This window comes from Thalassophryne amazonica, chromosome 9 (assembly GCF_902500255.1).
Source record: "Thalassophryne amazonica chromosome 9, fThaAma1.1, whole genome shotgun sequence".
Lineage (NCBI taxonomy): Eukaryota > Metazoa > Chordata > Actinopteri > Batrachoidiformes > Batrachoididae > Thalassophryne > Thalassophryne amazonica.
This window is the reverse complement of record NC_047111.1, coordinates 112,059,663-112,087,539: the sequence shown is the minus strand read 5'-3', so window position 1 is coordinate 112,087,539 and position 27,877 is coordinate 112,059,663. Positions and strand designations below refer to the sequence as shown.

The 27,877-nt window shown below is 41.4% G+C and overlaps 1 protein-coding gene across 1 annotated transcript in view; it reads left to right on the top strand.

Annotated features, from left to right (window-relative positions):
- Positions 1 to 27,877, top strand: part of LOC117517841 (beta-galactosidase-1-like protein 2) — a 45,900-nt gene that overhangs the window by 10,646 nt on the left and 7,377 nt on the right. The window contains 6 exon segments of the mRNA XM_034178975.1: positions 1,129 to 1,237; positions 1,325 to 1,417; positions 10,083 to 10,164; positions 10,242 to 10,306; positions 10,441 to 10,525; positions 27,802 to 27,858. Of these exon segments, the coding sequence (XP_034034866.1) occupies positions 1,129 to 1,237; positions 1,325 to 1,417; positions 10,083 to 10,164; positions 10,242 to 10,306; positions 10,441 to 10,525; positions 27,802 to 27,858 (491 nt within the window).

Sequence of the window (27,877 nt, the reverse complement as noted above, 5' to 3'; positions counted from 1 at the left end):
AAGCTTATAGTTAGGGCTGGATCAGGTGACCCTGAACCATCCCTTAGTTATGCTGCTATAGACTTAGACTGCTGGGGGGTTCCCATGATGCACTGTTTCTTTCTCTTTTTGCTCTGTATGCACCACTCTGCATTTAATCATTAGTGATTGATCTCTGCTCCCCTCCACAGCATGTCTTTTTCCTGGTTCTCTCCCTCAGCCTCAACCAGTCCCAGCAGAAGACTGCCCCTCCCTGAGCCTGGTTCTGCTGGAGGTTTCTTCCTGTTAAAAGGGAGTTTTTCCTTCCCACTGTAGCCAAGTGCTTGCTCACAGGGGGTCGTTTTGACCGTTGGGGTTTTACATAATTATTGTATGGCCTTGCCTTACAATATAAAGCGCCTTGGGGCAACTGTTTGTTGTGATTTGGCGCTATATAAAAAAAAATTGATTGATTGATTGATTGATTGACTTTGGCCTCTTTAAATCTAGGCTTAAAACTCATCTTTTCAGACTGGCTTTCAACACGCAGTAGCACAGTGACACTTTACCTGAATGTATTTTCCTCTTTTAGTTGTGTGCATTTATGTAGTTTTAATTGTCTTATACATTTTAAATTGTTTTTGTTTTATTGTGAAGCACTTTGGTCACCTTCGGTGTTGTAAGGGGCTCTATAAATAAACGTTGATTGATTGATGTTTAACCTAATGTCTTCTATTTTCTTCTCGAAGTAATCTAAAAAATCTTGGGGTGTAAAAGGAGAGCGACTTACAGGTTGTCCATGAATAAATGTTGCCACCGTGTCAAACACGAACTTTGAATTATGCTTGTTTTTGTTGATCAAATCAGAGTAATAGGCCCGCTTTATCACCAGTAGTACACGTTTACAGTCTAAGATAGCATCACGTCACGTGAGGTGAAACACTTCTATTTTTGAACTACGCCATTTTCATTCTAGACCTCTAACGTTATGCTTGAGGCCACGTAAATAATCACTAAACCAAGGTGACTGTGTTTTTTTTGGGGGGGAGGGGGGTTAACATACGTGGAGCGATCATGTTAATTGTGATCGTTAACGCTGAGTTTATACTGTTCATGCACAGTTTATTGTTGTGTTTTATTGAAGCTTTGTGTTATCTGTCTTTCTTGCAGCTGGCTCCTCCGTGACAGCAACATGAGACTAAGAACAACTTACCCAGGCTTCACAGAGGCTGTCGACACTTATTTTGACAAACTTATTCCAAAAGTCGTCCCTCTGCAGGTGACGATTTTGTCTTTCAGGCTGACAATGCTGGAGGTGGAGTTCATTTAAAATGTCAACATAATTCTCTGCTTTGTGTTTTTCCAGTTCAAGAAAGGCGGTCCAATCATTGCTGTGCAGGTTGAAAATGAGTACGGATCATTTGCAAAGGATGAAACTTACATGCTTTACATTAAAGAGGTAGGGAAGACTGCGGACGAGTATAACACTTTCTGCTTCGGTGATTTTAACTGAGAAGTTTGTCATGACATTTGTCTTCCCCAAGCAGCAGTTATTTGAAATTGTAATTCTACTGTTACAACATATAATACCCACGCAGGTTTTTGACAGTATTGAGGATAATGCAAATTAGAGAAACACAAGTCCACATTTACAAAATGTCAAAAACCTGCCTGGGTATATATATATATATATAAAACCGGAAAAATACGTAATATGAGGAAACAAAGTATTCTGGAGTTTGCCTACTCTCTTCCATCACTTTTTTTAACCTCTGCCAACAAAGTTGGAGGAGGTTATGTTTTCACCCGTTTGTTTGTTTGTTTGTTTGTGAACAGCATGGAGCCCACACTTTTTCATATATTGTTAGGAAATTTTTACTGAATATTCATATCCTCATAGGCAAGAACTGGTTAAATTTTCAAGATCAAAAGTCAAAGTCAGGAAAAATCATGGAAATTTCTAAAAATCCCTATCTTTAACATTCAATCAATCAATCAATCAATTTTATTTACATAGCACCAAATCACAACAAACAGTTGCCCCAAAGCGCTTTATATTGTAAGGCAAGGCCATACAATAATTACGTAAAAACCCCAATGGTCAAAATGACCCCCTGTGAGCAAGCACTTGGCGACAGTGGGAAGGAAAAACTCCCTTGGGGTGATATGGTACTATGAGGTCCCTAAGATAAGATGGGACCTGATTATTCAAAACCTTATAAGTAAGAAGAAGAATTTAAAATTCTATTCTAGAATTAACAGGAAGCCAATGAAGAGAGGCCAATATGGGTGAGATTGAAGTAATTTTCAAAATTCCTTAACTCTGTCAAACAAGATCAAATTTCTTTCATATTTGAGAGTATTATGTAGGATGGCATCCTTTATTGACTGACAAAGTTTGATCCAGATTACAGATTTTGTGGCCATTTGAATTTAACATTGAAAACCCCATTTAATGTGTATTTTCCATTATATCTTAATCAAACATGCCCCGATCACTCTCATAATTGAAAGTGAGGTGCAGACTGGCACTCACTATCGCCTCACAAAGTCTGATCCAGATCTGATGTAGACTGTGGATTTTATGGCCATTTAAATTTAACATTGAAAAGCCCAACTAATGTGGATTTTCCATTATATCTTAATCAAACATGCCCCAATCACTCTCATATTTGAAAGTGAGGTGCAGACTGGCACTCACTATCATCTGACAAAGTTTGATCAGGATCTGATCTACAGCCCCAATTCCAATGAAGTTGGGACGTTGTGTAAAATGTAAATAAAAACAGAATACAATGATTTGCTAATCCTCTTCAACCTATATTCAATTGAATACACCACAAAGACAAGATATTTAATGTTCAAACTGATAAACTTTGTTGTTTTTGTGCAAATATTTACTCATTTTGAAATGGATGCCTGCAACACGTTTCAAAAAAGTTAGGACGAGGAAACAAAAGACTGGGAAAGTTGATGAATGCTCAAAGAAGACCTAATTGGAAACAGGTGAGTGTCATGATTGGGTATAAAAGGAGCATCCCCAAAAGGCTCAGCTATTCACAAGCAAAGATGGGGTGAGGATCACTACTTTGTGATCAACTGCATGAAAAATAGTCCCCAACAGTTTAAGAACAATGTTTCCCAATGTTCAATTGCAAGGAATTTAGGGATTCCATCATCTACAGTCCATAATATAATCAGAAGATTCAGAGAATCTGGATAACTTTCTACATGTAAGCTGCAAGGCCGAAAACCAACATTGAATGCCCGTGACCTTCGATCTCTCAGGCGGCACTGCATTAAAAACCGACATCATTGTGTAAAGGATCTTACCGCATGGGCTCAGGAACACTTCAGAAAACCATTGTCAGTTAACACAGTTCGTCGCTACGTCTACAAATGCAACTTAAAACTCTACCATGCAAAGTGAAAGTCATACATCAACAACATCCAGAAACGCCGCCACCTTCTCTGGACCTGAGCTTATTTGAAATGGACAGACGCAAAGTGAAAAAGTGTGCTGTGGTCTGATGAGTCCACATTTCAAATTGTTTTTGGAAATCATGGACGTCGTGTCCTCCGGACAAAAGAGGAAAAAGACCATCCAAATTGTTACCAGCGCAAAGTTCCAAAGCCAGCATCTGTGATGGTATGGGGGTGTGTTAGTGCCTATGCCATGGGCAACTTACACATCTGTGATGGCACCATCAATGCTGAAAGGTACATCCAGGTTTTGGAGCAACACATGCTGCCATCCAAGCAACGTCTTTTTCAGGGACGTCCCTACTTATTTCAGCAAGACAATGCCAAGCCACATTCTGCACGTGTTACAACAGCGTGGCTTCGTAGTAAAAGAGTGCGGGTACTAGACTGGCCTGCCTGCAGTCCAGACCTGTCGCCCATTGAAAATGTGTGGCACATTATGAAGCGCAAAATACGACAACGGAGACCTTGGACTGTTGAACAACTGAAGTCGTACATCAAGTAAGAATGGGAAAGAATTCCACCTACAAAGCTTCAGCAATTAGTGTCTTCAGTTCCCAAATGCTTATCGAGTGTTGTTAGAAGGAAAGGTGATGTAACACAGTGGGAAACATACCACTGTCCCAGCTTTTTTGAAAGATGTTGCAGGCATCCATTTCAAAATGAGCAAATATTTGCACAAAAACAATAAATTTTATAAGTTTGAACATTAAATATCTTGTCTTTGTAGTGTATTCAACTGAATATAGGTTGAAGAGGATTTGCACATCATTATATTCTGTTTTTATTTACATTTTATACAACGTCCCAACTTCATTGGAATTGGGGTTGTAGATTGTGGATTTTATGGCCATTTACAACACAACAAACAGTTGCCCCAAGGCGCTTTATATTGTAAGGCAAGGCCATACAATAATTACGGAAAAACCCCAACGGTCAAAACGACCCCCTGTGAGCAAGCACTTGGCAACAGTGGGAAGGAAAAACTCCCTTTTAACAGGAAGAAACCTCCAGCAGAACCAGGCTCAGGGAGGGGCAGTCTTCTGCTGGGACTGGTTGGGGCTGAGGGAGAGAACCAGGAAAAAGACATGCTGTGGAGGGGAGCAGAGATCAATCACTAATGATTAAATGCAGAATGGTGCAAAAAGAGAAAGAAACAGTGCATCATGGGAACCCCCCAATATGGGTGAGATATGCTCTCTCCTTCTAGTCCCCGTTAGTACTCTAGCTGCAGCATTTTGAATTAACTGAAGGCTTTTTAGGGAACTTTTAGGACAACCTGATAATAATGAATTACAATAGTCCAGCCTAGAGGAAATAAATGCATGAATTAGTTTTTCAGCATCACTCTGAGACAAGACCTTTCTCATTTTAGAGATATTGCGCAAATGCAAAAAAGCAGTCCTACATATTTGTTTAATATGCGCATTGAATGACATATCCTGATCAAAAATGACTCCAAGATTTCTCACAGTATTACTAGAGGTCAGGGTAATGCCATCCAGAGTAAGGATCTGGTTAGACACCATGTTTCTAAGATTTGTGGGGCCAAGTACAATAACTTCAGTTTTATCTGAGTTTAAAAGCAGGAAATTAGAGGTCATCCATGTCTTTATGTCTGTAAGATAATCCTGCAGTTTAGCTAATTGGTGTGTGTCCTCTGGCTTCATGGATAGATAAAGCTGGGTGTCATCTGCGTAACAATGAAAATTTAAGCAATGCCGTCTAATAATACTGCCTAAGGGAAGCATGTATAAAGTGAATAAAATTGGTCCTAGCACAGAACCTTGTGGAACTCCATAATTAACCTTAGTCTGTGAAGAAGATTCCCCATTTACATGAACAAATTGTAATCTATTAGATAAATATGATTCAAACCACCGCAGCGCAGTGCCTTTAATACCTATGGCATGCTCTAATCTCTGTAATAAAATTTTATGGTCAACAGTATCAAAAGCAGCACTGAGGTCTAACAGAACAAGCACAGCGATAAGTCCACCGTCTGAGACCATAAGAAGATCATTTGTAACCTTCACAAATGCTGTTTCTGTACTATGATGAATTCTAAAACCTGACTGAAACTCTTCAAATAGACCATTCCTCTGCAGATGATCAGTTAGCTGTTTTACAACTACCCTTTCAAGAATTTTTGAGAGAAAAGGAAGGTTGGAGATTGGCCTATAATTAGTTAAGATAGCTGGGTCAAGTGATAGCTTTTTAAGTAATGGTTTAATTACTGCCACCTTAAAAGCCTGTGGTACATAGCCAACTAATAAAGATAGATTGATCATATTTAAGATCGAAGCATTAATTAACGGTAGGGCTTCCTTGAGCAGCCTGGTAGGAATGGGGTCTAATAGACATGTTGATGGTTTGGAGGAAGTAACTAATGAAAATAACTCAAACAGAACAATCAGAGAGAAAGAGTCTAACCAAATACCGGCATCACTGAAAGCAGCAAAAGATAACGATACGTCTTTGGGATGGTTATGAGTAATGTTTTCTCTAATAGTTAAAATTTTATTAGCAAAGAAAGTCATGAAGTCATTACTAGTTAAAGTTAAAGGAATACTCGGTTCAATAGAGCTCTGACTCTTTGTCAGCCTGGCTACAGTGCTGAAAAGAAACCTGGGGTTGTTCTTATTTTCTTCAATTAGTGATGAGTAGTAAGATGTCCTAGCTTTACAGAGGGCTTTTTTTATAGAGCAACAGATTCTTTTTCCAGGCTAAGTGAAGATCTTCTAAATTAGTGAGACGCCATTTCCTCTCCAACTTACGGGTTATCTGCTTTAAGCTGCGAGTTTGTGAGTTATACCACGGAGTCAGGCACTTCTGATTTAAAGCTCTCTTTTTCAGAGGAGCTACAGCATCCAAAGTTGTCTTCAATGAGGATGTAAAACTATTGACGAGATACTCTATCTCACTTACAGAGTTTAGGTAGCTACTCTGCACTGTGTTGGTATATGGCATTAGAGAACATAAAGAAGGAATCATATCCTTAAACCTAGTTACAGCGCTTTCTGAAAGACTTCTAGTGTAATGAAACTTATTCCCCACTGCTGGGTAGTCCATCAGAGTAAATGTAAATGTAATTAAGAAATGATCAGACAGAAGGGAGTTTTCAGGGAATACTGTTAAGTCTTCAATTTCCATACCGTAAGTCAGAACAAGATCTAAGATATGATTAAAGTGGTGGGTGGACTCATTTACATTTTGAGCAAAGCCAATTGAGTCTAATAATAGATTAAATGCAGTGTTGAGGCTGTCATTCTTAGCATATGTGTGGATGTTAAAATCGCCCACTATAATTATCTTATCTGAGCTAAGCACTAAGTCAGACAAAAGGTCTGAAAATTAACAGAGAAACTCACAGTAACGACCAGGTGGACGATAGATAATAACAAATAAAACTGTTTTTTGGGACTTCCAATTTGGATGGACAAGACTATGAGTCAAGCTTTCAAATGAATTAAAGCTCTGTCTGGGTTTTTGATTAATTAATAAGCTGGAGTGGAAGATTGCTGCTAATCCTCTGCCCCGGCCCGTGCTACGAGCATTCTGACAGTTAGTGTGTCTCGGGGGTGTTGACTCATTTAAACTAACATATTCATCCTGCTGTAACCAGGTTTCTGTAAGGCAGAATAAATCAATATGTTGATTAATTATTATATCATTTACTAACAGGGACTTAGAAGAGAGAGACCTAATGTTTAATAGACCACATTTAACTGTTTTAGTCTGTGGTGCAGTTGAAGGTGCTATATTATGTTTTCTTTTTGAATTTTTATGCTTAAATAGATTTTTACTAGTTATTGGTGGTCTGGGAGCAGGCACCGTCTCTACGGGGATGGGGTAATGAGGGGATGGCAGGGGGAGAGAAGCTGCAGAGAGGTGTGTAAGACTACAACTCTGCTTCCTGGTCCCAACCCTGGATAGTCACGGTTTGGAGGATTTAAGAAAATTGGCCAGATTTCTAGAAATGAGAGCTGCTCCCTCCAAAGTGGGATGGATGCCGTCTCTCCTAACAAGACCAGGTTTTCCCCAGAAGCTTTGCCAATTATCTATGAAGCCCACCTCATTTTTTGGACACCACTCAGATAGCCAGCAATTCAAGGAGAACATGCGGCTAAACATGTCACTCCCGGTCCGATTGGGGAGGGGCCCAGAGAAAACTACAGAGCCCGACATTGTTTTTGCAAAGTTACACACCGATTCAATGTTAATTTTAGTGACCTCCGATTGGCGTAACCGGGTGTCATTACTGCCGACGTGAATTACAATCTTACCAAATTTACGCTTAGCCTTAGCCAGCAGTTTCAAATTTCCTTCAATGTCGCCTGCTCTGGCCCCCGGAAGACAATTGACTATGGTTGCTGGTGTCGCTAACTTCACATTTCTCAAAACAGAGTCGCCAATAACCAGACTTTGATCCTCGGCGGGTGTGTCGCCGAGTGGGGAAAAACGGTTAGAAATGTGAACGGGTTGCTGGTGTACACGGGGCTTCTGTTTAGGGCTACGCTTCCTCCTCACAGTCACCCAGTCGGCCTGCTTTCCCGGCTGCTCGGGATCTGCTGGAAGGGAACTAACAGCGGCTAAGCTACCTTGATCTGCACCGACTACAGGGGCCTGGCTAGCTGTAGAATTTTCCACGGTGCGGAGCCGAGTCTCCAATTCGCCCAGCCTGGCCTCCAAAGCTACGAATAAGCTACACTTATTACAAGTACCATTACTGCTAAAGGAGGCTGAGGAATAACTAAACATTTCACACCCAGAGCAGAAAAGTGCGGGAGAGACAGGAGAAGCCGCCATGCTAAACCGGCTAAGAGCTAGTAGCTGCGCTAAGCTAGCGGATTCCTAAAAACACACAAAGTGAATAATGTGTAAATAATTTAGAGGTGATTCAGTAGAGGGAGTGCTTTAGTTAAGGCACGTGAAGATTACACTGTGAAACAAATCGTTATCTAGTTATGTAGATCAATCTAACTGCGCAGATTAAACAGCTAACAGATACAGCAAAACACCGCTGTGCTCCGGAAGAGGAAGTGATGCAATACCGCAGTGAGAGCCAACCACCACTAGAGGCAAGCAAGAGCTCTTCGTCAGAGGACCAATCCAATTCAATTCAATGTGCATATTAAACAAATATGTAGGACTGCTTTTTTGCATTTACGCAATATCTCTAAAATTAGAAAGGTCTTAGAGTGATACTGAAAAACTAATTCATGCATTTATTTCCTCTAGGCTGGACTATTGTAATTCATTATTATCAGGTTGTCCTAAAAGTTCCTTGAAAAGCCTTCAGTTAATTCAAAATGCTGCAGCTAGAGTACTGACAGGGACTAGAAGGAGAGAGCATATCTCACCCATATTGGCCTCTCTTCATTGGCTTCCTATTAATTCTAGAATAGAATTTAAAATTCTTCTTCTTACTTATAAGGTTTTGAATAATCAGGTCCCATCTTATCTTAGGGACCCCATAGTACCATATCACCCCAATAGAGCGCTTCGCTCTCAGACTGCAGGCTTACTTGTAGTTCCTAGGGTTTGTAAGAGTAGAATGGGAGGCAGAGCCTTCAGCTTTCAGGCTCCTCTCCTGTGGAACCAGCTCCCAATTCAGATCAGGGAGACAGACACCCTCTCTACTTTTAAGATTAGGCTTAAAACTTTCCTTTTTGCTAAAGCTTATAGTTAGGGCTGGATCAGGTGACCCTGAACCATCCCTTAGTTATGCTGCTATAGACTTAGACTGCTGGGGGGTTCCCATGATGCACTGAGTGTTTCTTTCTCTTTTTGCTCTGTATGCACCACTCTGCATTTAATCATTAGTGATCGATCTCTGCTCCCCTCCACAGCATGTCTTTTTCCTGGTTCTCTCCCTCAGCCCCAACCAGTCCCAGCAGAAGACTGCCCCTCCCTGAGCCTGGTTCTGCTAGAGGTTTCTTCCTGTTAAAAGGGAGTTTTTCCTTCCCACTGTAGCCAAGTGCTTGCTCACAGGGGGTCGTTTTGACCGTTGGGGTTTTTACGTAATTATTGTATGGCCTTGCCTTACAATATAAAGCGCCTTGGGGCAACTGTTTGTTGTGATTTGGCGCTATATAAATAAAATTGATTTGATTTGATGACATCTCATTTAGTTTATGAAAAACCACTGAAAACCACTAGTTGTTATTTTTACAGAAAGAAGCAATAAAAAAAAAAAGAAAAAACAATGAATGCAAAGCATTAATGCAGTCATGATTTGTTTATTTGTTGGTCGATGGTGAACTTACATGAGCAAAGATGAAATACATCAAAATTTATGTTATTTTATGTGTTACTGTGGATCTGTCATTGTAAGACAGACTGTCGGCATTAGTTTTTTTTAAATAACTTTTGTACTTTAGGGTTTTTTTTCTTTCATTTTTGGTCATAAAATCTGCAGCTCCTCTTGTCCAAATGTCAAACATGCATTTGGTATTTACATTAATGATCACCTGATCCAGCCTTATCCATGATTGGTGGCACAGATGTTGTTAGAACTGTCCCAGGTGTCTCCTGTTGGACACCGCATGCTGAACTTGTCCCCACTGGCAGACAGACCTTGAGACTCTGTGATGAAACACAGCTAATGATGTGTTTTTGTGATGTCATTATTTCCAAAGGCTCTGCAGTCCCGAGGGATCAGTGAGCTCCTTTTGACAGCAGACATTCACAACACGTTAAGGCCAGGCAGGGTTTCTGGAGGTACGCACACACGCATGCACACACGCACGCACGCACGCATGCACGCACAGCTGACTGTGTCACAATGTGTCTTCCAGCTCTCAGCACAGTGAAGCTGCAGAAGCTTCATCCCAGAGAAATTCAGGATTTGAACGGCATGCAGGTACATTAATTTATTTCTTTCAGTTTTGTCACTCAGAAAGTCAGACAGTTAATTTTAGCCATCAGGTGATATTTTCATAATTTTGTCCACTTTGTGTCTGTTTGTGTGTGTGTGTGTGTGTGTGTGTGTCTCAGCCCAACAGTCCCACCATGGTGATGGATTACTGGACTGGCTGGTATGACGTTTGGGGAGACGTTCACCATGTGCTCCCTCCAGAGGGTAAGATGGTATCCATCCATTCACAGCGCTTCACTTTTTCCACATTTTTTTTTATCTTATAGCCTTATTCCAAAATGGATGAAATTTATTTTTCCCCTCAAAATTCTACACACCGTACCCCATAATGACAAAGTGAAAAAGTTTGTTTTTTGAGATTTTTTGCAAATTTATTAAAAATAAAAAACTAAGAAATCACATGTACATAAGTATTCACAGCTCAAAATTGAGCTCAGGCGCATCCTGTTTCCACTGATCATCCTTGAGATGTTTCTACAGCTTAATTGGAGTCTACCTGGGGTAAATTCACTTGATTGGACATGATTTGGAAAGACACACCCCTGTCTACATATAAGGTCCCACAGTTGTCCATGTCAGAGTACAAATCAAGTATGAAGTCAAAGGAATCCTGTCTTGGAGGTACAAATCTGGGGAAGGGTACAGAAATATTTCTGCTGCTTTGAACATCCCAATGAGTACAGTGGCCTTCATCATCTGTAAATGGAAGAAGTTCAGCTCCACCAGGACTCTTCCTAGAGCTGGTCGTCTAAACTGAGCAATCTCGGGAGAAGGACCTTAGCCAGTGAGGTGACCAAGAACCCGAGGATCAGTGGAAAGGCTGGATCCTATTTTGATTGACAGCTACTCTGAGATATACACCTCCACTTAATTATCGGGAGCTCAGTCCCATCGCGAATTTTGCAATGAGGTCAAACGACAAACTGCAACCCATTTCTTGGTATTTGCTTGATGAAATTACTTGACCATTTCCATTGTTTATTCCTTACACTGTAAATAAAACACACTCATAGTAATTCCTAATTTAACATAAAGTAGTGTGTTGTGGTAGCGGGAGTTGGGATTTTCCCAGCATGCACTGGTTAGCATGTTTGCTGATAAAACTACCAGTTAATGCTGTTTCTTGCATGTTATGTGGTTTATATTCATTGCTGTTACTGTTCTTTATGTCTTTTATGTAATCGTCTGAGTTACCGTTGTAACCTGAAGTATTTGTTTTGCCACATCATGAGCGTGAGTGTTAGCACAGCTAATGACCTTCTGTCAGTATGCGTACAATATCAGTGTTTAATGATGAAGGGCGTGGCCTCTGTGTTTGGGGGCACGAGAGCAACCATTAAATTGAGGTTGTCTCTCAGTCTGAGTTATTGTTATAACAACGCACTCATCTGATACAGTAACGTTAACATTTCGTTGTTTTAGTTTAATGTTGTTTTGTTAGTTCGTTCAATCAATCATTTATAATGTTGGTTAGGTCGGCGTAAACTAGGCAGCTAACAAGGTGCACACACGATGGCAGACATTACTAATACTGGGCTTGTTGTATGGGAACATGTACACTCACTTACTGTTTTCTGTTACACAGTACATGACATTTTTGTACGTCACAAAAACTTACTCCCCAGAGATGACATACCAATGATGCAGGGCAGCTGTTTATGGAATATCACTAGTTAAGGTATAGTTAAGATGTAGTTACTATTTATTCTACAACCCCAATTCCAATGAAGTTGGGACATTGTGTAAAATGTAAATAAAAACAGAATATAATGATTTGCAAATCCTCTTCAACCTATATTCAATTGAATACACCACAAAGACAAGATATTTAATGTTAAAACTGATAGACTTTGTTGTTTTTGTGCAAATATTTGCTCATTTTGAAATGGATGACTGCAACACGTTTCAAAAAAGCTGGGACAGTGGTATGTTTACCACTGTGTTACATCACCTTTCCTTCTAACAACACTCAATAAGCGTTTGGGAACTGAGGACACTAATTGTGAGTATCATGATTGGCTATAAAAGGTGCATCCCCAAAAGGCTCAGCTGTTCACAAGCAAAGATGGGGCGAGGATCACTACTTTGTGAACAACTGCATGAAAAAAATAGTCCAACAGTTTAAGAACAATGTTTCTCAACATTCAATTGCAAGGAATTTAGGGATTCCATCATCTACAGTCCATAATATAATCAGAAGATTCAGAGAATCTGGAGAACTTTCTACATGTAAGCCGCAAGGCCGAAAATCAACATTGAATGCCCGTGACCTTCGATCGCTCAGGCGGCACTGCATTAAAAACCATCATCATTGTGTAAAGGGATCTTACCGCGTGGACTCAGGAACACCAGAAAACCATTGTCTGTTAACACAGTTCATCGCTACATCTACAAGTGCAAATTAAAACCCTACCATGCAAAGTGAAGGACATACATCAACAACATATCTGGGCCCGAGCTCATTTGAAATGGACAGATGCAAAGTGGAAAAGTGTGCTGTGGTCTGATGAGTCCACATTTCAAATTGATTTTGGAAATCATGGACGTCGTGTCCTCCGGACAAAAGAGGAAAAAGACCATCCAGATTATTACCAGTGCAAAGTTCAAAAGCCAGCATCTGTGATGGTATGGGGGTGTGTTAGTGCCCATGGCATGGACAACTTACACATCTGTGACGGCACCATCAATAAATCTCTCTCACCTGCTGTACATCACGTTATGTGTATCTCGTATTGGACCAGAAGTACGGACATGCCATTGGAAGAGTATTATTTTTAAGGAAGTAGACTAGTCAAAGTATGGTCCAAGAATCTTAAAAAATGCATTTTTTTGCCCGTGGCGAGGTGATGTGAATGTTGATTCAGCTGTGTCTCCACACTGAGCAGGTATTAAGATCTCAAACTTCACAGGTGAATACTCCAGACATAACCCTTTAAAATGGTATATGTTACATTACATATTTCAAGGTACTTAATTTTCTACCCTATGGTGGCCAGAATCTGTACGCGTTCCCATGCTACGAGCCTAGACTGTGGTCAAGATTACGTTGATTTCTTTAGTGTTGGTTTAATCAATGAAGATTTAAAACATTTAGGAACAGATCCTATGGTTACTGACAAGTTAATAATTTTCAGTACAGTAGGCCCAAGTGTAGGCCACAGATCCTTAAACAGTTTTATTGGTATCAGTTTAAAATGGCACATTGTGCACTTAACAGAAGTTACAGGTTTCATCAGCATACCCAGCAAAATAGTATCAGATTCAGTAAATCTTGGTGATTTATCAGTAATAGCACCCATGTCAGTAACAGGGTGCAGTGGTGGGACTAAGGCATACTGAGATATATTTGACCTAATATCTATTTAGTTTTCAAAGTAATCTAATAAATCCTGAGAATGGCTTACAGGTGGTTGTCCTTGAGTAAGTGTGGCCACAATGTCAAACAGGAACTTTGAGTTCTGCTTGTTTTTGTTCATCAAATCAAAGTAGTAGGCCTATTTTGTAGCTAATAATGCATGTTTATAGGCCAGAATAGCATCACACCACGCGAGGTAGAATACTTCTAATTTTGAACTATGCCATTTTGGCTCTAGATGCCTAGACTTATGCTTGAGGCCATGTAAATAATCACTGAACCATGGTGAGTGTGTTCTTTTGGGGGGGGAGGGGGAGCTGATTTTTGAGTATGTGGCGTGATTGTGTCCAGTATGCTTGTGAACTTTGAATTTAAGTTGTCCAGAAGGCCACTGAAAGATCATAAAAAGAAAGTAACTCTAAGATATCAAGCAGTCTGTCTCCATGTCCGTTTGTGGTTGAGGAGCTGAAGTGACACCAAGATGATAAATAAATATTTCATCCCACTGCACAGGGCAGTGAAACTGTAAACTTAATAAGCGAGTGATCTGAAACCTCTGACGTAAGAGGGACAATGTCAATATGTGAGATGGTACTATCATAAGTGAGAACCAAATCCAGGGTATTTCCACTAATGTGAATCGAATCCTGAATGCATTGATGAAATCCTAGTATATCTATAATGTTTATCAGTGATTGCAAAGGGGATCAGAAGTCTTGTTTACATGACTACTGCGGTCACCAACAATCAGAATGTTATCTGCACGAGTTGCCAAATCAGAGAGAAACTCACCAAATTCATCTAAGAATTCGGAATATGGGCTCAGGGGCCTATAAACGGTGACAAAGTAACATATATTCTTCTGATTGTGAGTATATGTAAAATCCTGAGCAAAGCAAAGCGCCAAATGTTCAATGAGTTATAATTTGGACCTCCAAGTGTGATTAAGCTGAACCCAGATTTATGAATTAAAGCAACACCTCCGTTTGATTTGTATCGTGAGGGATGTGACTAAATGTGTGCACAGGTGAGCTCTATACTGTATATATCCTTTGGTTTTCTATAGAGACCTGGAACACCCGAAATGACCCCCACCATGCCGAGAGCCCCACCTGCACTGATTCACAATGAACCCATTAATGCATAAAGAGTTGGAGTGTGGGTGGCTCCGTGCATGACAAAGAAATCCTGAATTATGCCGCTCTCGCTTACTCTGTATCACCAGCTAACAGGCTAGCCTCAGTTCTGGTGTTTATGAAATCATATTTCACCGCACAACAAGCCGGATTGGTCAAACAGACACAATAACAACACAGCGGTGAGTGGTCACTGCCAGAGGGACACTGAGTTATGGTCAGAGGCAACAAGTGGAGGAGTCACTGCTGAACTCAACAGCTGTCACTCAAAGCAGTCATGCCCACAATTATACAGAACCTTATTGCTGAAAATGTCTTAAACTAAAAAGTTAGAAAAAAAAATTCACCCCTCATACAGTTGTCATGGAGGAGGAAACTATCTATAGAGACCAAAACTGTTTTTTTTTTTTTTTGTACCAGGATGTAACCATGTTTATTTCTGCTCTAAAGTTGGACATTTTAACATGGAGTCCTATGGGGAAATGCTCTGTTTTGGAGTGATCCCCAAGTGGCCAGTCAAGGAACTGCAAGAAATACGACTTCTACTTTAGGTCCATAACACAGCTGAGAAACGCATCAGGAGCAGAAATCAGAACACTTTATGTGGATACGTTTTAATCAGGGGACTAGAAGGAGAGAGCATATCTCTCCCATATTGGCCTCTCTTCATTGGCTTCCTGTTAATTCTAGAATAGAATTTAAAATTCTTCTTCTTACTTATAAGGTTTTGAATAATCAGGTCCCATCTTATCTTAGGGACCCCATAGTACCATATCACCCCAATAGAGCGCTTCGCTCTCAGACTGCAGGCTTACTTGTAGTTCCTAGGGTTTGTAAGAGTAGAATGGGAGGCAGAGCCTTCAGCTTTCAATCAATCAATCAATTTTATTTATATAGCGCCAAATCACAACAAACAGTTGCCCCAAGGCGCTTTATATTGTAAGGCAAGGCCATACAATAATTACGTAAAAACCCCAACGGTCAAAACGACCCCCTGTGAGCAAGCACTTGGCTACAGTGGGAAGGAAAAACTCCCTTTTAACAGGAAGAAACCTCCAGCAGAACCAGGCTCAGGGAGGGGCAGTCTTCTGCTGGGACTGGTTGGGGCTGAGGGAGAGAACCAGGAAAAAGACATGCTGTGGAGGGGAGCAGAGATCAATCACTAATGATTAAATGCAGAGTGGTGCATACAGAGCAAAAAGAGAAAGAAACAGTGCATCATGGGAACCCCCCAGCAGTCTAAGTCTATAGCAGCATAACTAAGGGATGGTTCAGGGTCACCTGATCCAGCCCTAACTATAAGCTTTAGCAAAAAGGAAAGTTTTAAGCCTAATCTTAAAAGTAGAGAGGGTGTCTGTCTCCCTGATCCGAATTGGGAGCTGGTTCCACAGGAGAGGAGCCTGAAAGCTGAAGGCTCTGCCTCCCATTCTACTCTTACAAACCCTAGGAACTACAAGTAAGCCTGCAGTCTGAGAGCGAAGCGCTCTATTGGGGTGATATGGTACTATGGGGTCCCTAAGATAAGATGGGACCTGATTATTCAAAACCTTATAAGTAAGAAGAAGAATTTTAAATTCTATTCTAGAATTAACAGGAAGCCAATGAAGAGAGGCCAATATGGGTGAGATATGCTCTCTCCTTCTAGTCCCCGTCAGTACTCTAGCTGCAGCATTTTGAATTAACTGAAGGCTTTTAGGGAACTTTTAGGACAACCTGATAATAATGAATTACAATAGTCCAGCCTAGAGGAAATAAATGCATGAATTAGTTTTTCAGCATCACTCTGAGACAAGACCTTTCTAATTTTAGAGATATTGCGTAAATGCAAAAAAGCAGTCCTACATATTTGTTTAATATGCACATTGAAGGACATATCCTGATCAAAAATGACTCCAAGATTTCTCACAGTATTACTAGAGGTCAGGGTAATGCCATCCACAGTAAGGATCTGGTTAGACACCATGTTTCTAAGATTTGTGGGGCCAAGTACAATAACTTCAGTTTTATCTGAGTTTAAAAGCAGGAAATTAGAGGTCATCCATGTCTTTATGTCTGTAAGACAATCCTGCAGTTTAGCTAATTGGTGTGTGTCCTCTGGCTTCATGGATAGATGAAGCTGGGTATCATCTGCATAACAATGAAAATTTAAGCAATGCCGTCTAATAATACTGCCTAAGGGAAGCATGTATAAAGTGAATAAAATTGGTCCTAGCACAGAACCTTGTGGAACTCCATAATTAACTGTAGTCTGTGAAGAAGATTCCCCATTTACATGAACAAACTGTAATCTATTAGACAAATATGATTCAAACCACCGCAGCTAAGATGATTACCCCCAAAAGATCGCTGATTCGCTCATTTCGCTGTCAATCAAAAAGGGATTCAGCCTCAGACAGATCATCCAATCATCATGCAGAACCAGAGCGTCCGGGCCAGCCGAGGCCCGCCCACTGCCCCGTAGACCCCCAGACACACTGAGCGTCCGATGGGCGGGACAAAGCCCAGCATTTATCCAATGACTCGTCTGGTTTCGCTGCAGTCTTTGTGTCGCTATTGAAGTCTGTCACACTGTTTAAAGCGCTGTGAAGCTGCGGGTTTGAGTGAGAGGAAAGTCGCGTCGTTCCCAGTGATAAGAAGCTGATCCTGAACTAAAGTTGAGCGCGTTGTAGCGCATATTTAGTCAATCACATGTACACACAACAGTATATATTTGATCACTTATTTTTTTTGACATTGTAGGGGAAGCTGAGCCTAAAGCACTTTACACTAAACGAACGGAGCATTTCGCAAATAATGACAACAAAAATTGTAATATTGGACATGCAAACCTACCTTTGATCTTGTTGTTTTTTCTCGTCTTCCAACTTCTTTTTTCTTTTCTCCGCCCCAGAGGGATCATTTCTTTTCTGAGACATGACTTACACTCACTTCATTCCTCACGATTAGTCATCGACCTCCTGACCCAAGCGGTGCACCCAACGGTGGCAGCAGCCAACAGGAGGCATCAATTAACCTAGTATTGCTATTTTGTCAAAATTAATTTATTTTTTTCGGGTGCAATATAATTTCGTTTAAATTATTCAATATTATTTTAATTTCATGTATATATTTACTTTTTTATCACAACGTCTCGGTGCTCTCGGGGCCCCCTGGTGGCGTGGAGGGCCTAAGCGACCGCGTAGTTGGCGTATGCCTTGGGCCGGCTCTGAGTGACTTTATATCAATAACACCTAAACTAAGGACCTCACTGGGGTTGACATTTTGTCTGTCAGGATTTGGAGGTGGTTCTGGTTTAATATATGGAAGATGCCTTGGATTAGGTTTGGGTTTATGAAGTTCAAAATGGGCTGAAGGTAGTAGACATTTGAATATGTTGCAGAATCAGCTGGTGGAGCACCTCTGCTTATGGTGTTATCCAATGCTAGGGCGTCATTTTGGGTAGGGACGCTAGGGTCACGTCCCTACCAATATTCAGCCCCCTACTGTGTAATCACGACCAATAAAACCGCTGTCCTCCATTATTATGGCACATAAAGGGTTAAATGTATGCCACTGCTCGAAGCCCCCCTCTTTAACGTAGATATCCTTGTCTGATTAGCAGTGATGCCGGTCTAATCTGACCATTTTTTTTAGTAATGAGTAATCTAACGCGTTAATCTTTCCAAATCAGTAATCAGATTAAAGTTACTTCTCCATGTCACTGTGCGTTACTATTATTTTTACATTGTGGGTCGACAGCAGCATTAAACTTGGTCTGTGGGCAGGAGGTCGGGAACGACTGAACTACACACTTTAAGCGAGCTGTGAGCTTTTCATCCGCGTTGTTCTGCAACAGCTACGACTCGTCCTCACCTCTTAAAACACAGTGACAACAGCACACCTGCACTGAGCTTTACAAAGACATTTTTTTATGCTTTTTTTTCTGCGAGCCGCTCCGTATCTGCTCACTAAAAACAGCTGATCCTCCGCGACGCGTCAACAACTAACACTATTTTCCACTCAAATGCACCTAAACTCTCTTTCTGAGGACCACATGATGTGAAAACACAATAAAACTTTCTTACCTGTAAACCTGGTCATGTTTTCTGCATAAATAAATGTTATCCATTCTTTGTGCTCAAACGCCAAAGCAGGGGCGAATCCAGATGGAATGGGGGCGTGGGGCAAGGATGTGCCCCCCCCACAACACCCCTAGATTAAAGATCCAGTTTGAAGCCGTTTTTTACTACAACTACTAATACTAATTAAAATATTAATAATTGTTTAGAGAGAATTTAAATGTTAGAAAAATGTTAGAAAGAATTTAATAGTTACATTTATAAACAATGTAGGTTAGAAATTGCAAGTTTTACTGTTACAGTGCTGTCAGCAGTTAAATATGAGGTCAAGAAAGAGGTCTTTATTTTACTTTTTATAAAACAAGTATTATTTTCATTGAAGCCAAGAAAGGGTGACTATAAAGTGAGTTTTGGCAAAACAAGCATCATTGTCATGTTGAGGTGGCAGAGGGTTGTTGTCAGCAGCTGGGGAAAGTAACTAAAAAGTAACTAGTAATCTAACTTAGTTACTTTTCCAAATGAGTAATCAGTAAAGTAACTAAGTACTTTTCAAGGAGGAATCAGTAATCAGTAATTGGATTACTTTTTCAAAGTAACTGTGGCAACACTGCTGATTAGCTACCCGTTTCTCGCTAACTTGGTTGGCTATCCCACTTGTCACTCCAAGCAGCATCACTTCCCACAGTGGCGGACCTCCGCATCGACCCCCCCCACCCCCCCCCCCCCGCCCCTATCTCTCTCTCTTGAGCTAGACTTCGGTGATATTTGGTAATGGATGAGCCCCCCCCCCCCCCCCCCCCCCCCCCCCCCCCCCCCCCCCCCCCCCCCCCCCCCCCCCCCCCCCCCCCCCCCCCCCCCCCCCCACCCCCCCCCCCCCCCCCAAGAAACGAGATATTCGTTCATCTTCACAGTCAGGAATGTAAGTGCAGGGTCTCCGTCAAGCTTAAAAACTAAGCAAAATTCCTTTCATGAATGGAAACCCTTCTTAAAATCATTAGGCTTCTTCTGCTCTTTAGGCACTAGGCAGGTTTTTAGCAGCGTGGCAGGACGCATCGTTAGAGCTAGGCTACTGCACAGTTGCAGGGAACTTATTATAAGACTGTGCGGGCGGATAACAGACAGACAAATGGGAATCGATTCATTCATGAATAGGGATGGGTATCGAGAACCGTTTCCTTTCGGGTATCGTTAAGAAATGATTCCATCCACCGACATCAATAAGCTTTTTGCTTAACGATTCTGTTATCGGTTCTTCAGAGTCGCCGTTATTTTAGGGGGCGTTTGTCAGGAAAATGATTTCTCTACATTGATTACAGACCCTGCAGTGGGTCTGTAATCAACTTTTCTGCAGCGTGGCTTTGCTTTTGAACCTTGAACCAATCGAAGCAGTGGTTTGCAGATTGAGATTTTCGCTTAATTTTCCCCCGCTAAAACCCTAAAGAACATACGTCTGTGAGTATTATTTACCTTTTTTATGTTAAACCGACCTGTTATGGTCTTCTGAAACAGTATTTTATAACTTTAAAACGATGCTAACACGTTAGCATGTCTATGGCATTTTCAATGTTAAAAGTTAGCATTAAGCAGTTGCAGTTGTCATCACGTTCGGGTGCATTTGTTTTCAAATTGTAATATTTTTTAAATGTATTTTTGTTTATATATTATAATCTAATGATTATTATATACAATATATACTTATTATATACAGTTTTAGAGAAAGAGACAAAAAGAACCTCAATAGAAACACAACAGAAAATATAAAACCAACTAACAATGAACATAAATAAATAAATACATACATACAGAAATAAATAAATGTTTCCTGTGAACACCTAGTGACTCTCACACCTCCATTTCATCTCTGTCTTATTTAGCTTAATGACAATTTGTTTCGGTCAAACCATATTTTCAGTTTGTTAATTTCTTCAGTTATTTTCTCCAGAACTATCTGCCAAACTAGAAAACTGCTGCATCCTAGTAAGAGCAGAATACTACTGGAATGAATTTGAATAAGGAAAGTTTTGTTTTTTCTCACCTAAATGGATGCTGCACTCACTGCAGTTTATTGTCTGGAATAGTCCCAGATTGCATTTCAGAGCTTCTAGAATTCAAACATTTTCATGCAGGTGGTGTTGGGGGGTAATTTTGGGTTTCAGCTTTTTTGTTTTTCACCACTTTCATCCCTGAATATGTCAATCATGAGTCACTTTTGTGTGGATTAAAGTTACTAACTGGGACTCCTGTCTTGTTGCGAGAAAGAAACGAGAATCATCCTCCGTTCTGTTCACACAGCTCCAAACGTTGCGCGGCTCTCTGACGAGTCAAGTTAGAACGATAGAGTCCAGTCAGAATTTATATCTTCAAAGTGAAACACAGTTTTGTTTATTTTTATTTATGTCCAGAGATCAAGGATACAGTGAGCAATTTCATATTTATTTACTTTAAGACTCAATGAAATACATAGAAAACCTGGAAAGCCTACTTTTAGTACAAAATTCACGAGGTATCGATAAGGAATTGGATCGATAAGCAGAATCAATAATGGCATCGATATCGATAAAATCTTATCAATACCCATCCCTATTCACGAACGTCACAACACTAGCAGATAGGGTCATTGCAATACTTCGTGTTAAATATCCATCCTCGATGAACTGAATTTAAATGTATAGCTGGAGCAATGTTGGGTTAGATGCTTTGCTCAAGGTCACTCCAGTCATGGATGGAGGTGTAAAGAGAGGTAAGGTTGGGATTTGAGCCTGCAACCCTGTGACTGAAAGACCAACTCCCTAACCATTGGGATGGCTTGTTAACCTATAACATCTGCATGACATGAACTTATGCTTGGTGATGCAAAAAAAAAAATAATCTTTGTCTTGGAGCATTTTTGTGTCCCCACCAATATCAAAATCAAAGTTACTCCCTTGATCCAACGGGCACTGAATTTGCAAAACATGACCCTCTACGCTCTTTATGGCTACAATCTGTGGAACAGGCGCCGGTCTCAAGATGAAAATTACACACCATCACCACAGTGGTCATTAATTAATTAATCCATTCATTCAGAGATTTAGAGATTCAGAGATTGACATTCATCGGGATGCAGCCGACGCGGTGCGGCGGCACAAGAAAAACACCGTGTTGATAACCATTTGTAAAATCCAGGCGGCTTTTGATGGCTTTCAGTGGAGTGAGTATATGAGAAATTGTTTAACAGCTGGACATGTTCCAACTTGTCCTTAAGGCTTCCAACAGAGGTGTTTTTCATGTGGCGGAGCGTCGCAGTGGCTGCGAGCCGACGCTGCAATCCGCCGCTGCAATCCGCCCGCACGTCTTTCATTAAAAAAATATCTCCTTTAACAGTGGAATATCCGGATAAAATGCTGAAACCGACTTCTTCTGAAACTTCTCTGTTCTCTCACGACATCCTGGATCAATAAAGCCTAAAATGTGGAGGTTTTCAGCTTGAAACAGGCTGACGGCGGCGCCTGAGAGCGCTGCACGACGTCTCGCTCCATGGGAAGTCCTTAAAGCGACAGTATCATCTCAAAATCTCTCATCAGCCGTTAAAATTTTCACCGAAAACCAGCTTAATTTTTTGAACCGTGTCCACTTCGATGTGTCTCACAGGTTTAGAAAAAATTTTGATCAAACAAAGCGCTCATTTATTCATTCAGTCACACCTTTGCCAAGCCCTATCCATTCATTCATCAGTTCTTTCTTTCTTTCTTTCTTTCTTGTATTCATGAATTCATTCATCTGTTTTTATCCATCCATCCATCCATCCATCCATCCATTCTGTTAATTCGTTCATTTATTAATCCATTCATTCATCTATTCATTCATGCAGACATTCATCTATTCATTCATTTGTTCATCATCCATTCATTAATACATCCATCTATTCATTAATCCATTCATTCATTTTATATTTATTGATTTTTTCTTCCATCCATCCATCCATCCATTCATTCATAGACATTCATATAGTCATTCATCCAGACTTTTGTCTATTCATTAATTTAATTTATTTTCATTTATGTAGCGCCACATCACAATAAAAGCTGCCTCAGGGTGCTTCACACAAGTAAGGTCTAACCTTACCGACCTCCAGAGCAAGCACACAGGTGACAGTGGTAAGGAAAAAGTCCCTCTGATGATAATGAGGAAGAAATCAGTGACCCACTGCTTAGGCCATTCTAACAGTTAAAGATTTTGCAAAATTTTGCATAGCTGAAGAAACAGAAAACAGGAAATTAAATAACATAATAATATAAAGAAGAAGGAAAGTCGCCACAGGCATCAGCCCCACAGGAAGGGGTCATCCAGCATTCCTCATGCCGTCAGTGGACCTGTCCCTACATCCGGGTCACCCTCGAACGCAGACTGCAGACGGCAATTCCACTTGACGTTGTTTGTACCTCGGACAGAGAGAAAAAGAGCAGAATCAGTCAGCCCGAAAAACCTAACCTAAGGTATAATTCATCAGCAGTAAGTCAACAAGAAAACAGAAAGATTACTAAGATGATTGCATGCAAATGTTTACTGTGTGATTAACTGTGATGTTTTTCTGGTTCTACGAACAATATTGACACATTGCTGCGCACACACACACACACACACACACACACCACACACACACACACACACACACACACACACACACAACACACACACACACAACACACACACACTCTCTCTCTCTCTCTCTCCCCTCTCTCTCTCTCTCTCTCCATGTTTTTGTTCCTCCGTTTCATAGTTCTGTCTCCGTCTCTCCAGGATCCTCAACATATCTGCCGCTGGTGGCACCAATAAGAAGTGTAATCATTATAACTGTTGTCCCGCTCATGAGAAAGAAACAACCAGTAACTCAGAAGGGGCAATTTCACTGGCTGAGGTGCCCAGACATCTCTATTTGCAGTGTTGTAGATGGAGGTACAGTGGTACTACATCAGCTAACTGGCTGCCAGCAAGATGGGTTTTTTGGATCCTTTGGTAGACATACTTCACCACAAAATATGCAGTGTTTTCTAAATTCCAATGATCTTGACTGAGAACGCCTTTTTGCAAGAAGTTCGCTTTTCAATCGCTTTGATACCCCCCCATTTTCCCCTTTTTTTCCTCAAATATCTACTAACATGGTTTTTAGATGTGTATGTTGATACACATGATCTGTGACATTGTTGGTGCAGTTAAGTCTTATACCCCGTCACACATAGCCGGAATCACGCAGAATGATGTCGGACTTGTTATGTGTCGGACGCAGCCCGGAGAACCGACCAGCGTTTGAAGGACCCAGTATAAAATAAGCAGAGCATGGTACAAAGGATAACAGAGTTTAATAAACATAACAGTGATGTGAAAAAATACAAACAAATAAGTGCGCGGTCTGGCGTGGCGGATTTGCGGTGTGCTCCCAGCAGCACAAAACGGTCCGGAGCCAGAACCAGTTCGGACCCAAGGACCCCGCCGACACCCCCCAGGTGGCCGCGACAAACCGAGTCTGTGAAAGAAGAAATCATCATGTGAGTCCACACTCTACACACAGAGGGACTGCTCAAAGGTGTACAAACAGCAAACACTTCCTGGCTTAATTGCAAATCAGCTTCCCACCCTGCAGGCATAGAACACCCTGTTCACAAACTCCACTGCAGTGGAAGCTGATTTAAACGATCAACATACAGCTCAATATAATAAGGTAGTGAGGGACACCACATTTACTGACTGTATAAATGTTAGTCACAAAATCTAACGTACCTCAGGAAGTGTGCTGACGAGCGTGAAACCTCACCCCCTCCTCTTTCACAGGACCATGCATCAAACCTGGACGTTCTCTGCATCCACTGATGATGAGATGGCTCTTGAGACGACGATCTCACCCGTCTGGTCACAAGGTCGAGTCTCTGGCAAATACACACTGTGTACTCTAGTCTTAAATGCCACCATGTTCCAATCCATGTAGATGCACCACAGCTGTGAGTCCTGACGAGCCGCAGGTGATCAGCCTCAGGTGATCAGGGTGAGGTCCTGATAAACTCAGCTACACAGCCACTCAGTCCCAAATGCAAGCCACCTGGAAGAAAAAACAAAAGACAGGACAAAAGACAAACAAAAAGGCAGCCAGGCCCCCCCCAGCCATACAACAGGACTTATGAATTGGCGCACATCCGAAAAGTGTCGGATTTCAGTTCCAAAATGTTCTGACATCTGCAGAAGTCGAATTGGACGGCGGCCCCGAGTGTGATGCACATGTTCAAAACTCTCTGTGCGCCGTCGAGATGAGACACCTATCTGACGGCGATCCATGTGTAATCTGACGACCATCTGACCACAATTTACACATTCTGATGGCATCAAAATGGTATTTGAAGCGATCTGATTGCGGTTGATTGAGCTCTGAGATCAATCGGTCACAGCAAAGCCTGCTGACATGTTGTGACACGTATGTCCACCTCCATTGGACCTTGGCCAGGGAAGGCGAAGGAGATGTTGTTATGTAATAACATGTATGTGGCACTGTGCGCATGTCAGAGGCTCGGTGCAGTGGCCAGCAATGCAGCTGAACGGGATGTCACGGCTGTAACACACGTGTTATTACACGTTCATCTCCTAAGTCTGTAGCAGGCATGATGCGGAAATGTTTGCCCGGCACATGACGACATAAATAAACATGTAACTCACCTCCAGTACCCCACGTTCCACAGCGCAGCGCAGACAGCTGGTCAAGTCCCTTTCACCCTGCTGCACTGTGTGCTGGCAACGTTGATCACATGACAAATACATAATCCACCTCTGGTATAATTAAATCCCATGTGAAGCGCCGTCCCACAATGATCATCCAACTACAGTTTTGTTAAGATGTGTATTAAGTACAAAATGCCAACAAAAAAGAGTTTAAAAAAGAGAAAAGAGAAAGTTCACTGGCTGCATCTGAAAGTTGCGCACGTGTGAGGTTGGCGCACTGCCAGCACAGGTCAACAGCAGTTGCGGAGTCCACCCGGACAAATAAAATCTACCAATGCAAGTATATACTGATCAAACACCTAAAGGGATTTTTCACCAGACTAACAGTAGGCGCATCACTGACAGCTGGCAGCCTGTTTGTGTGGATGCGGAGTGGCTGGTACAGCGTTATGAACACACAGCTGAGCCAAACATTTCGGCCCAGCACACTCGCACACTGCCTTTGATCCGCTGTTCTACACACGGCACGGCACACGTGGGCTCGTTCAGCCATTCGTGAACACACATGCGCAGCTGAGTGGAGCCACCCTCATTATCGGATCACCTGTTTCTACGCACGTTACATGCACGCCCTCCATCAATGTGAGAACATGCACTGCACGAGGAGGTCAGTTAAAGGTAGCGCTGGCAATGTGCGGACGAGCAGAGGATTTGAGTGTGTGAGTGGGTGAGTGTAGTGACCAGGCCCAATGTTGCCTGTCTGACAGCATGCTGAGGGGCTTTAGTTTCTTTGCTAAATCTATGATACTGGTTGCCTCTCTGGTCACTTGAATTAATATTTTCTGTATGTGATCTGGCCCGGCATCACTCATATCAAGTCCATCAGCACAATGAAATGTTTTCCTATAGGTAATACTGAACATTTTCTTTGTCTGCCATGCTGAATAATTTGGACCTCAGCAAGTTTCATCTATAATGAAAAACCGATTCCACGCACACAGTCTAGATACTTTATCTTTAGTGAAAGTTCATTTTATATAGAATACAGATATTAGGTTCATATATGGTAACAAGCAGCACTAATTAATAATTCAGACATTCAGCAAGTTTATGTACATCATTTTAAGTTGTCATTATGGGGTATTGTGTGTAGAATTTTGAGGGGAAAAAAAAGAATTTCATTCATCGTGGAATAAGTCTATAACATACAATGTGGAAAAAGTGATCCTACATTGTCTTTTGACCTCCACATTAGAAATATTACCTAGGACTGCTTTCTTCCACCTGCGAATATAGTGAAGATTCGTCCCTCCTGTCTATGGCTGATGCTGAGACCCTGATCCATGTGTTTGTGTCTTCTAGATTGGACTACTGCACGGTTCTATTTTCTGGTTTACTGCAGTCCAGCATTAGGGCTCTCCAATTGTTCAAAATGCTGCACCAGAATTTTGACACGAAGCAGGACAGTTCGACCCACATTACACCATTTCGGCATCCTTCACTGACTTCCTGTCCCAGTGAGATCAGATTTTAAGGTTCTGCTACTAGTCTATAAAATTGTTCATGGACTGGCACCCTCCCCACCTAGCTGACCTAAACCTTACGTACTGGCCCGGGCTTTGCGTTCTCAGGGTGCGGGACTACTTTGTGTCCTATAGGTGATAAGAAAGTATGAACTCACTGTTCTGATAGAAACAACCCCCAACACCCCCTTTTCTCAAATGTAATTTTTGGAACATGACTTACAACTTGGATTAATTACTTGTCTTTTTTTTTAACTCAGGAAAGCTTTTTTTTTTTTTCTTTTACAGCTGTTGCTGTCGTTTGTTCAGGCTGCTCCCAGGTGGCCGAGGTCGTCACAGCAGATCGAGTTTTTCGCCGGATGCCCTTTTACAGTTACAGCGGCATAAACTGTGTAGCTTCTTCCATTTGTTGATAGTGGGCAGGGAAGAAGAGAAAACTACAGGGAAAAACTAGTTCTGTTCACCTTAGCAATGTGGTGTCTAAGCTGTTGACTAGTACACTTGCTAAACCAGTATCATGCCTCAGCAGGGGTACTCTGAATAAATCCAGTATGCAAATGACCAGACCAGGCTGGAGTCAGGCAAATGTCTTTTTAATTTAATTATTATTATTATTATTTTTTGTGCACAGCATTCAGTGTCACACTTTAAGCAAAATCTGCCTCATTATTTTCTTGTCACATTGATGTTAATATGACTTAAAGATGAATTGACTTCTTGTCAGATATGGTGTCCACCGTGAGGGAGATCCTGAGGCGAGGCCTGTCCATCAACCTCTACAGTGTTCACGGAGGCTCCAG